This window comes from Lissotriton vulgaris, chromosome 3_1, assembly GCF_964263255.1.
Source record: "Lissotriton vulgaris chromosome 3_1, aLisVul1.2, whole genome shotgun sequence".
Lineage (NCBI taxonomy): Eukaryota > Metazoa > Chordata > Amphibia > Caudata > Salamandridae > Lissotriton > Lissotriton vulgaris.
Window position 1 is genome coordinate 1,973,715,856 of NC_141689.1, and position 15,784 is coordinate 1,973,731,639.

Consider the following 15,784-nt stretch of genomic DNA (forward strand, 5'->3'; position numbering starts at 1 on the left):
TGTGGAACGGCCCTCAAGTGGATATCCTCCATCCTTACAGACAGTTAGACTTTCCCTCTATGCCTCAGAACCCAAAAAACTCATCTGTGGAGTCCCACAAAAACATTGCTCAGACCAATGTTCTTCAACCTTCAAAATCTACATGACGCCCCTTGTGGACATCGTAAGAATCCACGGCATCAACATAGTATTTTATGGCAATGACACAGCTCATCCTCTCCCTTAATGACTCAACCAGCACCTCCAAAGCAAACTTCGCCAACTGCAAGAGCAAGGTCACTACCTCTAGCTCGACACAGACAAAACTGAAGTCCCAATCTTTGGCAAAAAACAATCCCCTGGGACGCCTCTTGGTGGCCCTCCACACTTGACCCCCCACCCACCTCTGAGGACCATGCCAAGAACCTTGGGATCATCCTGGACACAAACCTCTCCATGAGCAGTCAGATCAACACCATCTCCACATCATGCTTCCACATCCTGTGAATGCTATGCAAGATTTTCAAGTGAATCCCACTGAACACCAGATGAATGGTCACCCAGGCTCTTATCATAAGTAGACTTCATTACAGAAACTCCATCTACATCAGAATCACAGCCCATGTCCTGCCCCAACTCCAATTAACCCGGAATTCCGCTTTCATACTCATCCTGAACATACCATGAAATAACCACATCTCTTCACACCTCAACAATCACAACTGGCTTCCAGCCCAGTAAAGATATAAGTTCAAGCTACTCACCCACACCAACAAAGCTTTCCACAACACCGGCCCAGCTTACCTCAACCACCATCTCAACTTCTCCTAACCCACCAGACACCTTGGATCTGCGCCCCAGGCAAGGGGACACCTCCTGCGCATCAAGAAGACCAGAAGCGAAGGACACTCCTTCTCATACCTTGCAGCGAAAACTTGGAACAACCTTCCGAAACACCTCAGAACCTCCCTCTCCCTCATGGACTTCCAAAGGACCCTCAAGACATGGCTCTTCCAGATGAAACAGGCCTGATCTCCTCCTTGGCCCTCAAGACTGCCCTACTGAGCGCCTGGATACCCTCATGCTCTACAAATTCACGAAACATAACATTCTTTACTTATAATCTCTACTCACTGTGAAGTCCATTTGGATACACTTAACATCAACTTCTACATTGTACCTACTACTATTGTTTTTTTCATACTAGATAAACCGAACACACGATAAGATTACCCTGTGGGATTGGCACTTAACTCCTGCAATATCAAGTTGCTTAATCCTTTGATCTTATTTCTTACTGTTAAACAATTATTCTGTAATATTTTTGTTTGCACAACCTTTATTTAAATATCTTGCGTCATCTACCTAACGTGATCTCAACACACAGTAACTTTTCTCAGTACGATGCATAATATGCATCCTTCTTTTACTTAGGTGACCCTTCATGACAATCTTAGTTACACTTTCTCTTTTGTGCAAGTTCACAAAATAAGGTGACTTTGGGTTTTAATATACATGAACAACACAAGGAATACGAATGGTGTAAATTACATCCTCACAGTATGGGACCTAAAGAATAGAAACAGGTCTTGATCTGCTTGTGCTCATATACTGAGGCACCAGAGTTAGCAGTTTGGGCTGGACTGTTCCTACTGAACCAAGAAAAAAGCTGATTTACATATGGTTTCTCCCTTCCTGAGGTGGCCAAAATAATATAATGGACTGGAATACAGATCAGAGCAATTAGCAGTAGCTGAAATACTTTCAAGTATTCTACATATTACTTTGTTGGCTTTTCTGCTTTACAACTGTGGTCACTGCTGATTTGCCAGTCTTGATGGCACTTGTTAACCTTGCCAAGATGGCAGTTGTTACTGCTTTGGTCCCTGCTCTGGTCACTGCTGTTTGCGATCTCTGCTCTGTCTACTTCAGATTTGTAAGGGGGGATAACTGTTGTGGTCCAATCTGCGGTTGTAACTATTTTTGCAGCAGTTGTTAATTCTGTGATGGTGGATGTGGCCAACGCTATTGTGGCAGCTACTGTTGCTGTTGTTGTTGCTGACATTTCGGAAGCAGCTTTTGATGCTGTTGTCCCTGCTAAGATGGTAGCTGCACTCAGTGCTGTTGTTCCTGCTGTGGTGTTTGCTGGGGTTATAGTTGTGGTTATTACTATTGACAGCAATGCGGCAACAGCTGTCATTGTAACTGTTGCCCCTGCTTCAATGGCATCTATGGACTCTGCTTTGGTCCTGCATGGTAATGCTAGCATCATTGCTCTGCCCTTCCCATGGCGGCAACTATGGATTGATTTGCTTCCATCTTTGCTTGCCACTGGTGTAGCTGCTATAATCCCTGGCAATGTGGTAGCTGTTGGTGGTGTCCCTGCTGTGATTGCAGCTGTGTTCACTGTTGTGGGCCAAGCCTTCCAGATGTTTTTGCTGTTGTTGCCCCTGCAGTAGTCACTACTGTTCTGGCATCTGTAGTCGCTACTGTCATGCCAGCTATTGGTGCTGCTGTGCTCACTGTAATGGTGGCAGCTTTTTTTCTACTGTGCTCCTAACTGTTGTTACTGTCATCCCTGCTGTGCTAAATATTGCTGTTGCTGCTGTTGTTTGTGCCATGGTGGTCTCTGCGGTCTCAGTTGTGGTTATAGATGAAGTCAAAGCTTTTGTTCCCATTATGGTGGCAGCAGTGTTTAATACCGAAGTCACTGCTGTGGTCAGCGCTGTGGTGGTAACTGTCAACACTACAGTGGTTTCCACTGTGACTACAACTTTTGATTCAATTGCTTTTGTTAATATGTTGGTGAATGTGGTGCCAACTATTGTGGCTACTGGTGGGGTAGCTGTTGCCAGGGTCCTTGCTGTGGTAAAAGTCATTGTTGCTGTTACTTTTACTACTATGGTGGCAGCTGTGGTTCATGCTGAGGTTGAGTCTGTGGTCATTGTAACTATCACTACTGCGATGGAACCTTGGGCCATTGCTTTGTTAGTGGTGTCAACTGTTGTCTTTGCTGTTATCCGGGCTGTGGGTACAGCTATCGTCGCTGCTGTGGTTCCTGCTAAACTTGCAGTTGTTGTGGGCGCTGATCTAAAGCTACTCAGTATATTTATTTTTTGTTCATCATATGTCCACTAGGTAACAGCTAAAGCGGTCTCTAACTAGACCTAAAAAGTGTGCCTCACTCCAAATTCAATGTTATAAAATCACTGAAATGCTGAGTTAGCCTTGCTGAGCCATCTTTCTATCATCTAAAAGAATAAATGCTGCCTGCTGTGGAAAGCAGATGTTATAACAATTTAAAACAGCTATGGCAAAATTATTAAACTGCCAACTTACCTTCATACAGAAGCAAAAGACGTTCAACCAGACTGCTTGGGGCTGCTACCTCTACAGGTCTCCTTAAATCTATGTTTTTAGCATTAATATCTGCACCAAAATCAAGAAGTAAATTTACAACCTCTGTGCTGGGTTGTTGAGCTGCAGCATGCAGCGGGGTTTCCAGATATCGGCCTTTTTGAACATTTGCTCCTGAATAAAAACAGAAAAAAGATATAAAGATGACATATTTAAATTATTTAATTTGGACACCCAGTTTAAATATAAACCCCCGGCTTATATTTCCAAATCCTAACAGTTGAGCAGCTACTATCCACCAACCCGAGTCAGTACATCTTTTGAAGTTTGAATATCTGCCAGACCAGAGTGGAGCAATTTTTCTCAGAGGACTTCTCAGAGGGGTTTCTGGGTACCCTTCATTATAGGGGTACTGCGTATAAGCCATTGGTGATGTATAATCTCCTGAGACCTACTCAGCTGGGAAAACTTTTGTAATGACCTCAGAGAGGTCCTGCACGCAATTTAATAGTAGAGGATAAAGTGGGAAATTGAGCTGTTCTTGCTGTTCTTTGTGGGAAGCATCTATCCTACATCTTACAGACACTAGTTATTTAGTTACTAAATATATATTGAAATACCCCCTTCACAACAAAGGATGGCGATGCTGCGTGTGGTTGCTCGCAGATTTATTAATGTCTGGACACCATCATGCGCGTTTCGGCTGCCACCACCTTGTTCACCGATATCGAGGTGCAAATACAATCGCTCTTTTGTTAGTTGCAATTTGACATAAAAATCAAAAAGGGTGTAAACAGACTGGTAGTTTTTTGTTAAGATCTTTCTGGTCTTCCTTTTCTTGACAATGTTTTCACCAAGTATTTACTACTGCAAGGTTTGACATTCTATTACATGCCCAATATTCATAATGCATTCCATAACATTTTATACATTACTCAATTCCTTTGGGAAACATGAACAGATCACTAAAAATATAATTGTAAAAACAATTAAATCATCATTGTTGGTAAGTATCACTTGTGCAAATATGCTTATAATAAATCCCAAAGTGGGTATTTCAATCACCCTGCATTGTGTTGTCATTCAATTGTATTTCAATTGTAATTCAGCACTAGTGGGCAAATGTCTCTTCTCCTTCTCTCCTAACACTATAAGTTTGACCGGTCTGTTAAATTACCCTGTGCAAACACTGTCAAGAAAAGAAAGACCAGAAAGATTGTAACAAACAACTACCAGTCTGTTTAGACTGTTTATGATTTTCACATCATGATTGCAACTAACAAAAGAGCAGTGTAATGGCACCTTAATATAGGTGAACAAGGCTGGTGACAGCCGAAACGCATACGATGGTGGCTAGACATTAATAAATCTATGAGCAACCACACACTGCATTGTCATCCTTTGTTATGAAGGGGGAATTGGACTTTTGAAGGGACCGTTCTTGTTGGGTATGAAGAGACGGCACACCCTTTGTTTTGGAGCGCAACAGCAATCAACAAGTGTTCATTTGAAAGGAATATATATATATATATATATATATATATATATATATGTACGCTCGCGTGTAAAGACACAGCCACACACGCGGGGAGAAGCTTGAACTCGTCTTTCTTGCCACAGCATGCTTGAATAGCTGGGGAGCTCAAGAGAAAGTGATTCAGTCCCGTTTCGCCGTGGAATTCCTGACGCGTTTCGAAGGCTCCCGCCTTCTCTTCAGAGGATTTGGCGAACTGATTATGGGAATGCAGGTACCAGCCCTGATAATGATCATGGCACGCCCCTGGTGGGCAGTCCAAATGTCCCAGTGCCTGATGGGACTGGTATATATATACACATACATATATATGTCCATATATATAAAAATATATATGTATATATATAAATATATACATATATATGTCTATATATATAAATACATTTATGTGTATATATATATATATATATATATATATACACATACATATATATGTCTATATATATATAAATATATGTATATATATGTCTATATACATATATATGTCTATATATATATATATATATATATATATATATATATATATATATATATGTATATATATATATATATATATATATATATATATATATATATATATATATATATATATATATATATATATGTAAGAGCAAATGTCCTGGGACTTTGGGTGAGCACACAACCACCTCCTGCCTTCCAGCTCTACTTGTGCAGCCTGCCGATTTAAGCATCCGTTTGTCGTTCGTATTGCCAACGCGTTTCGGGCCCAACAGCCCCTTCTTCCTGGGCAGACAAAGCTTCAATGAGACCTGCATTGATTCATTCACCAACTTTATTGACAACATTTCCCTCCACTGGGCGTGTTTTCATCTCTCGCGTCCCTGGTGCATGATGGGAGATGCAGTTCATGATGCCGGTGGTTATTTCCTTTAAGTAAGTTCATTGATGCTGTCTCTTGGTCATTATATACAATTTCGTTAATCCTCTGAGTGAGGTGCCGGATGGTTGTAGGCAGGCTAATTTCGCACTTTGGACGTGGTGCTGCGCTGTCGTGAACAGTTCCGACATAGCCTACTTGCTGTTGATTGTTGTTCTCTCCAGCCTGTAGTGGTGCCTCTCCCCGCGGCCAGGCAGCCGCGTGAATATGTAAGAGCAAATGTCCTGGGACTTTGGGTGAGCACACAACCACCTCCTGCCTTCCAGCTCTACTTGTGCAGCCTGCCGATTTAAGCATCCGTTTGTCGTTCGTATTGCCAACGCGTTTCGGGGCCCAACAGCCCCTTCTTCCTGGGCAGACAAAGCTTCAATGAGACCTGCATTGATTCATTCACCAACTTTATTGACAACATTTCCCTCCACTGGCCGTGTTTTCATCTCTCGCGTCCCTGGTGCATGATGGGAGATGCAGTTCATGATGCCGGTGGTTATTTCCTTTAAGTAAGTTCATTGATGCTGTCTCTTGGTCATTATATACAATTTCGTTAATCCTCTGAGTGAGGTGCCGGATGGTTGTAGGCAGGCTAATTTCGCACTTTGGACGTGGTGCTGCGCTGTCGTGAACAGTTCCGACATAGCCTACTTGCTGTTGATTGTTGTTCTCTCCAGCCTGTAGTGGTGCCTCTCCCCGCGGCCAGGCAGCCGCGTGAATATGTAAGAGCAAATGTCCTGGGACTTTGGGTGAGCACACAACCACCTCCTGCCTTCCAGCTCTACTTGTGCAGCCTGCCGATTTAAGCATCCCTGGTGCATGATGAACTTACTTAAAGGAAATAACCACCGGCATCATGAACTGCATCTCCCATCATGCACCAGGGACGCGAGAGATGAAAACACGCCCAGTGGAGGGAAATGTTGTCAATAAAGTTGGTGAATGAATCAATGCAGGTCTCATTGAAGCTTTGTCTGCCCAGGAAGAAGGGGCTGTTGGGCCCCGAAACGCGTTGGCAATACGAACGACAAACGGATGCTTAAATCGGCAGGCTGCACAAGTAGAGCTGGAAGGCAGGAGGTGGTTGTGTGCTCACCCAAAGTCCCAGGACATTTGCTCTTACATATTCACGCGGCTGCCTGGCCGCGGGGAGAGGCACCACTACAGGCTGGAGAGAACAACAATCAACAGCAAGTAGGCTATGTCGGAACTGTTCACGACAGCGCAGCACCACGTCCAAAGTGCGAAATTAGCCTGCCTACAACCATCCGGCACCTCACTCAGAGGATTAACGAAATTGTATATAATGACCAAGAGACAGCATCAATGAACTTACTTAAAGGAAATAACCACCGGCATCATGAACTGCATCTCCCATCATGCACCAGGGACGCGAGAGATGAAAACACGCCCAGTGGAGGGAAATGTTGTCAATAAAGTTGGTGAATGAATCAATGCAGGTCTCATTGAAGCTTTGTCTGCCCAGGAAGAAGGGGCTGTTGGGCCCCGAAACGCGTTGGCAATACGAACGACAAACGGATGCTTAAATCGGCAGGCTGCACAAGTAGAGCTGGAAGGCAGGAGGTGGTTGTGTGCTCACCCAAAGTCCCAGGACATTTGCTCTTACATATTCACGCGGCTGCCTGGCCGCGGGGAGAGGCACCACTACAGGCTGGAGAGAACAACAATCAACAGCAAGTAGGCTATGTCGGAACTGTTCACGACAGCGCAGCACCACGTCCAAAGTGCGAAATTAGCCTGCCTACAACCATCCGGCACCTCACTCAGAGGATTAACGAAATTGTATATAATGACCAAGAGACAGCATCAATGAACTTACTTAAAGGAAATAACCACCGGCATCATGAACTGCATCTCCCATCATGCACCAGGGACGCGAGAGATGAAAACACGCCCAGTGGAGGGAAATGTTGTCAATAAAGTTGGTGAATGAATCAATGCAGGTCTCATTGAAGCTTTGTCTGCCCAGGAAGAAGGGGCTGTTGGGCCCCGAAACGCGTTGGCAATACGAACGACAAACGGATGCTTAAATCGGCAGGCTGCACAAGTAGAGCTGGAAGGCAGGAGGTGGTTGTGTGCTCACCCAAAGTCCCAGGACATTTGCTCTTACATATATATATATATATATATATATATATATATATATATATATATATATATATATATATATATATATTGCACTTGTCTTTCTCTACCAAGTATCTTTCTTTGTAATGTAATTAACTTAAGCCATATCTTTTTGCCAACAGTAAAAACTCACTTTTTTACTAGTGTGTGGAAAGATGAAGCATTCTTCTTTATGCATGGGTGAGTTACATGTCACAAATCTAGCTACAAAGTAGTGGGCTACTGTACACGAATACTATGTTACAGGAGAAATAATAACATGGGATGGGAAGCAAGAGCGCAAAGATAGCTAAAAGTTAGTGGTGGGGGATAGACGTAATACAAATTCAGCAGGAGTAGTGGAATATTGAGTGGCAGATGTGTGAGTGTTAGTGGAACACACCTCTGTTTATATAGATTACTTTTTACAGGGGTATGTGCAACAACTTGGGTCATATGTTCAAGACAATGGGGATTTTTAAATGAAAATCAAAAATGTGGAATGGGTTACTGGTGATTGGCTTATTGCACTGGATGTTTCATCACTATACACGAGTATGGCTCACAGTGACGGTTTAAATGCAGTTGAACATTATCTATCTAGAAGGGGCCCTGAGTGTAATGAACACAATACAATGCTTCTAGAAATGTTACAATTCTGCTTGGTCAATAATGTTTTTCTTTTCAACCAGCAACTATACCGCCAATTACAGGGAGTAGCAATGGGAGCCAGCTTCTCTCCAAGCTTTGCATGTTTGCACATGGGGGCTTGGGAGGAGCTGGTCCTTGGCTATGAATACCAGCACAATATTCGTAATAACTTGGTGGCATGGTTTCGTTTTATCGACGATTTGCTGGTGATTTGGAGGGCCAGTCAGGATGAGGCATTGAAATTCATTCATGACATCAATGACAATAAATTAAATTTGAAATTTACAGCCACCCTCAGTCAGGAGAAAGTCACATTCCTCGACACTGATTTATATATCAACAACGGACAACTTGAATCCAGAATTTTCCCTAAAGCGACTGCTGGTAATAACATTCTACATGCTGCAAGTGCACATCCGGCACATTTGGTTTCCAGCATCCCCTATGGGGAAATGCTACGACTACGACGAGTTTGTAGCAATTCTGTCGATTTAGAGAGGGCTCAAGGAGAAAGCAAGATGCGCTTTCTTGAACGAGGATATTCGAGCCAATTAATTGAGAGGGCCAAACATAAATCTATGGCATTATCTAGGGAAGAACTTTTGGTGAAGAAATCTGACCAACAGGCAATATCTACTAGTGACACACAAGATGTAGGGAAGAAGGGAGCTAGTTGTTTCCGGATAATAAAAGGATACAACAAACAGCACCATCAAGTGCGTAGGATTATTGACAAACACTGGCAGTTGGTGATGAAGGATAATATTATTGGCAAAAGTGTCCCTAATAGAATATCCCTCACCTTCCGTAAAGCTCCCTCCTTACGTGATCATATAGTAGTAACAAATCCTGAACCCTTTGTGAAATCTTCATGGTGGCAGGAAAACAAAGGCTTTTACAGATGCAAGACCTGTAAAGCCTGCCTCCACGGAGAAAACACCAAAACCTACAAAGATGATTTTTCAGATATTCAACATCCGATTACACAGGTCCTTACCTGCAAAACGGAATTTGCAGTCTATATTCCCTGTCAACTCAGGTATGTGGGCAGCACCAAACATGCTGTTCACAAACGCATCCTCCAGCACCTGGGTGCAATCACAAATGGCGACAACACCTACCCAGTGGCGCGCCATTTTAGGGATTTCCATCAGAGTGATAACACCAGCCTAAAATATTGGGTGATTGATGCAGTCATTAATAGCAGAAGAGGAGGGGACAGGGACGCCAGATTAAGTAGGCTCGAAACCAAATATATCCTTTTGCTCAATACAAAGACCCTTGTAGGCCTCAATGTTACAGAAGACTTATACACGTGCTTGCCATAAGATTTCATCTATTTGTTAAAGGTCTCCTCCCTGTGGGTTGTACTTGTAGGAACCACCCGGCTGGGTGATACCACATGTGCACCAAGGGAAGGCTGCGACTAGATATACATCAGAAAATAGAACTGAACGTTGCTGCTACTTATATTGAAATGAAATTTGATTTTAATTTCACCACTTAAGGGCACTTTATACAGATAGGGACTGTGTGGACCCTTATATTCAATCAGTCCTCTGTGATTTAATTTTAGGGATTTTTTATTGTTATCACAGTGTAAGGACTATGAAGTCTGTTTTTTGCCTATATTATTTATAGTAAGATTGTGAATTATGTGGGTTGTTGAAATGTCTAAATGATCTAGAAATAACAGGTTTTTATGCGATGCAAACTCAATATGTTTTGTATTAATTGACTATACCAGGCGTATATTTTATATTTAAGATTTACTGGTTAAGGTATTAACATTGTGTTTGAATTTGGACTCGGGTTTTGGATTGGAGATAGTAGCGTATTTTGCACATGAAGATGGGGGATATTATGCCCAACTTGCTATATTTGGCACAGTTTGCGATATTTGCACAAGAAGTGAGCACTGAGAGCAATATTTGCACATCTTTAGTAAAGCATTTGTACTTTAAATTATTCCCTTACCAAGAGGTCAGTCAATTAACCATTTTATGCAATGTTTTAGAGCAGAAGGTACAAACTGCTTTTTAAAGTCATGTAGCACATAAAAACCTGAATCGTAATCTATAAGAGAAAATGTATTTTACTGAGATTCTTTTCTCTACCAACCCACAAGGATTTACACTTTTTTAATGTCATATTAGCAAATGAATTCAATTATGGTATTTTATAGAAATTTAAATGTACTAACTGATTTCGGTTGCTGTATTTCAACTATGAAATTGACGTAGTATGTCTTTCATGTCCATACTTAAAACTCACAGGTGGTGTCAATTTTGTTAACACTTGCACTTTAAAAGGGCTGTCCTTTCAAAGAAACGTTGTCATGTGAACAAGGCTCCGTTGAGCCGAAACGTCTTTCACTTTTTCTGCAAAATAAAACTTCAGCACCTAACTGGTCCGTGTCTGTGTGCTTCTTGCTGGCTGGCGAGATTCCAGAACGCATCAGGAAAGCGGAAAAAATGATATATATATATAAATTCACTGAAAAAACCATAGGTTATAGACCATATATAGTTAGGGATTAGCATTTACAAAACCTTATTTTACTCACACAAAACCATTGAAATTCGCATATATAGTTAGTTGCACTAACTATATATCGCGCACCCGCAATCCACTGCTGATGTTATACACACCTTACTTATTCAAACATATACTAACACATATTTACTCTCTTATACAATATCTGATACAAGTTCACAATGATCCATACAGCCACTCACACATTTACTGGCTCTTATGCACAGTTATTAATATATGTCAACTCTCACATGTACTGTGTTTTACATATGTACTTACTTGGACATGTAGCACTGAGATATCCATTCAATCACCAATACACTCATGCACACAGTCAACCGCCCATACAGCTGTTTCCACATGCACTTTTGAACCCATACATCTAGTGAATCAACTGCTCACACATCTATGCACAGATTCATACACCTCCAAGCCACCCACACACACACTCAGTCTCCCATACAAATACTTGGGCAACCAATCAATAATCCATATAGTTACTCATATAGCTACTGATCAACACATGCAGCAGTTTACAGAACAACAGATATAAAGATGCACAAATTAAGACAGTTTAGTCACTAACCCATGCACTCAGTGAGACACATTTAATCACTCACTCATACAGTCAGTCATGCACCTACTAAATCCTTCATCCAGACACTTATACATTCACTCATTCTCCAATATGTAAGACATATTTTAACTTTACAGAAACATACAGTCACTGGATGTTGTCATCAGTGATGTCATTTGAGATGTCATCAGTGATGTCATCAGTGATGTCATTTGAGATGTCATCAGTGATGTCATCAGTGATGTCACTGACCATGTCATGAATGATGTAATATGTGACATCATCAGCAGTGGATTGCGGGTGCCGATATATAGTTAGTGCAACTAACTATATATGCGAATTTCAATGGTTTTGTGTGAGTAAAATAAGGTTTTGTAAATGCTAATCCCTAACTATATATGGTCTATAACCTATGGTTTTTCAGTGAATTTTCAAGGTTTTGTAAATGCTAATTCCTAACTATATATGGTCTATAACCTATGGTTTTTTCAGTGAATTTCAATTGTTTTTTAATAGCAAATATCAAAAGCTGTAAAATGTATTCTTCTTTCAAATGAAAAATATATTTTATATGTTTTTATTATAATTGTTTTATGCATCTGCCAAACCCTGACCTATTAATGGTGCACTGTGGTGGAAATGATTTAGGCACTATGACTGGGGTTGGTCTGGAAATGCTTTTAAAGGACACCTTTCATCAATTGATGACACTTTTTCCCCAAACTGCCTTTGTATATTCCAATATATGCCAAAGACAGAAATGGAACTGGTCCAACCAATTTTGTCCGCAATTTGAGAAAGCTTGGAAACATGTGAATAAATCTGTTTCTGCTTACATGAGAGACTTTAGAATGGGTTCAATATACAACAATAACTTGCGTTACAACATGCAAGACATCTACAGAGGAGATGGTGTGCACTTCTCAGATGAAGGGAATAGAATATTCCTCCTGAATTTAAAACTGTGCATTGGAACCTACTTGTAGGTACCTAAATCGGCCACAGAACCCAATAGCTCTTTTCAGAGCTACCCTAACTCTGATCATTGTAAACGTTTATCTTTTTCTAACTTTTTTCACAATTTTTCACCAAACTACACTCCCCGGTTCGCTTACCGGTGCGCGTACCGGGCGCTCCTCCGTGAAATTTTTAAATTTTATTTTTTTATTTTTGCATATATCAGCATCCTAAGCCCCCCTCAGAAAACCTAGAGGGTCTCAAAGTGTCTACCGTGCCCCCTTCTACCCATTCCGAACATTGTTTCCCCTCCATCTTGTGTCTCAATTCTACCAATACACAAAATGGAGGACTCCCGTAACGCTGCCGGTTCGCGTACCGGTGCGCGCACCGGTGAGCGCTCGCTAAAAAAAGGTGGGAAAGTAATCTACAGAAAAACCACTGGAGACACTTTCATCAAATATAGAATAGGCCCTACTACATAGCAGTCCCTACCATTTACCCAAATTTGATGGAATTCCATTGAGAAAATTATGCTGAAGGACTGACTAAATATCCTGACGTAAATTACATGACAGAAACACATATGAAGTGTTAGAATTGACAACCAATTAAAATGTTACTTTCATTTTCTACTATTATTTCATGACATTTGATTGGTTATGTACCTGAATATATATAAAGAAAGAGAGAGAAACGCAGCCATTTTGACTACTACTTCCTGAAGTACATTTCAAGAGCATTTTGACTGTGAACTTTAACTTCTTTTTCAAAGGTAAGATATAATTTTAAAAATTTGAAAGGAGAGCTATGTTATGCACTTTAAATTAAATAAGGAAAACGTTTTCAGATAGTTACATACTGTCCCTCTATAAGAGTTAGTCATTGAGAAAGACTTAATTATTTAAATTATTGATTGAGTTAGGCTTCTGTGGTATAATTATGAATGTACTTAGGCTTCATCACATGCACTTTTTAATAGTTTTACTTCCTGCCTGAAACCATGCACTGCCCAAAGATTACTTCACTGTTAAAAACTCACAAGCACCTGTCTGAACTTAAACCCAACAGTGCCCTATCTCCACTGATATATTTTTTTTATGCAATTTACAGCAAGAAAATGGAAGCACAGCCAAAAGAAAATACAATTTCATTTGAAATTAAGATTGAAAGCAATCCAAACCAAGAAAAAGAAGAACTAGACTTTATGGATGAATCAGTAGACCAAGAATTATTAAAATGTGCTGAAGAATGTGAATGTGATTCTTGGAATGAAAAGGAGGACATTCCTGATGATTTAATGCTACAAATTCTCTTAGATTATAAAAAATCAGAACAATAAATTTAAAGTTTAAAAGTTAAAATTGTTTGAGACATTATTCTTTTTAATATGAAAATTATGAAATAGTACCCAAAAAGATAAAATATAAACTGAGACTTAAAATATACTGTGCGACTTTTTTTGTGTTACATAGTAAGTTTGCTAATAGTTACTTCCTTTCTCCCACTATATTATCTCCAATGTGTATTTAACATCTCTTTATCATCTCCTGCCTCCATGTTCTTTCTGCTTTCCTCACAGACTATGCTATGAATTCCATATACCACAATAACTTCTGAAACTACATGCAAGATATCTACAAAAAAAACGGTGTATATTTATTTTTAGACTCTGCATTGGTGCCTACATGTTGGTACTTAAATAAAAAAAAATTTAAAAAAATACAACAAAAAGAACAATCATTAAACATACAATATTTGAACATTCTTTCATTCTTTTTTCCGTATATTACGCTCCCTGGACCGCTTCCCGGTGCGTGTACCAGGCGCTCCCCCCGCAAAAAAAACGATAATAAAATTATTCTTTTTTTGCCCCGCGGGGCCCTTTTAAAGCCCCCTCATCAAACCTAGGGGGTCAGGGAGGATGTACTCTGCCCCCTTATGCTCATTTCCCACTTTGTTTTTTTCACCTCTTGTGTCTCGATCCTACCGAGACACAAGATGGCGGCCGCTCCGGACTGTTTAGAATGTTGACAGACACCGGAGAGCCAATCAGCTTTGCTTCGCGAAGTTCCGTTACGCGTCAGGTACGCGAACCGGGGCGCTAACCGGAGCGCTGTCACAGATATAGCTGTTTTTTAAAACGTTAATTTCTCAAAATCCACTGGAGCACATATATTGAGACATAGCAAAGGCACGTCGGGCAAACCATATCTACAATTTTGCCTAGTTTCGTGTAAATCCATTCAGCCGTTCCAGCTAAAAGTGATTCCAACCGCCCTATGGATAAATGAATGGGAAAACGCGTTTTGGGACCCCCTTTTTTCTCGGCCCCCCTTGACGAAACCCCCCCAAATTTTCAGGGGCTGCTCAGAAACGAAATGTGCCATTTTCCTGAAAATTTCAGCCAATTCCGTCCACAAACGCCAAAGTTATTAGACATAGAATTTTCAAAAGTTCCATAGAGAAAAAATCCTAACTATATATACCTACTGGCGACCGCCAGTAGGTAATATATATATAGCACTTGTCTTTCTCTACCAAGTATCTTTCCTTGTAATGTAATTAACTTAAGCCATATCTTTTTGCCAACAGTAAAAACTCACTTTTTTACTAGTGTGTGGAAAGATGAAGCATTCTTCTTTATGTATGTGTGAGTTACATGCCACAAATCTAGCTACAAAGTAGTGGGCTACTGTACAGGAATACTATGTTACAGGAGAAATAATAACATGGGATGGGAAGCAAGAGCGCAAAGATAGCTAAACGTTAGTGGTGGGGGATAGACGTAATAAAAATTCAGCAGGAGTGGTGGAATGTTAAGTGGCAGATGGGTGAGTGTTAGACCTGTCACCCTTGATGCGGTTTTCTCCCAAACGTTTTGCCTTCTCTCCTCCTGTTTTAAGAATTTTGTTTATGTTGATATTAGGACTCTGTGCACTTTACCACTGCCAAACACTGATAAAGGGCTTGCGCTCTCTCCTTAAAACATGGTAATATTGGCCCACACATTATTAGCACTTTTAATGTACTTGTAAGTCCCTAGTATATGGTATTACATGTACCCAGAGCCTGTAAATTATATGCTACTAGTGGGCCTGCAACACTCATTATGCCATCCACTAAAGTGGCATTTTAAAGCATATCTGAGGCTCGCCATTACATCTTATGCACATTT

General features: G+C 40.7%; 1 protein-coding gene across 5 annotated transcripts in view; it reads right to left on the bottom strand.

Annotated features, from left to right (window-relative positions):
- Positions 1-15,784, bottom strand: part of ASB5 (ankyrin repeat and SOCS box containing 5) — a 585,404-nt gene that overhangs the window by 42,284 nt on the left and 527,336 nt on the right. For 4 of the 5 annotated variants that reach the window (XM_086962453.1, XM_086962454.1, XM_086962455.1 and 1 more), the window contains exon 6: positions 3,319-3,510. The exons of the other annotated variant lie outside the window; for it this stretch is intronic. In XM_086962453.1, the coding sequence (XP_086818579.1) occupies positions 3,319-3,510 (192 nt within the window). The remainder of the gene's footprint in view (positions 1-3,318; positions 3,511-15,784) is intronic. 5 annotated transcript variants of the gene reach the window in all.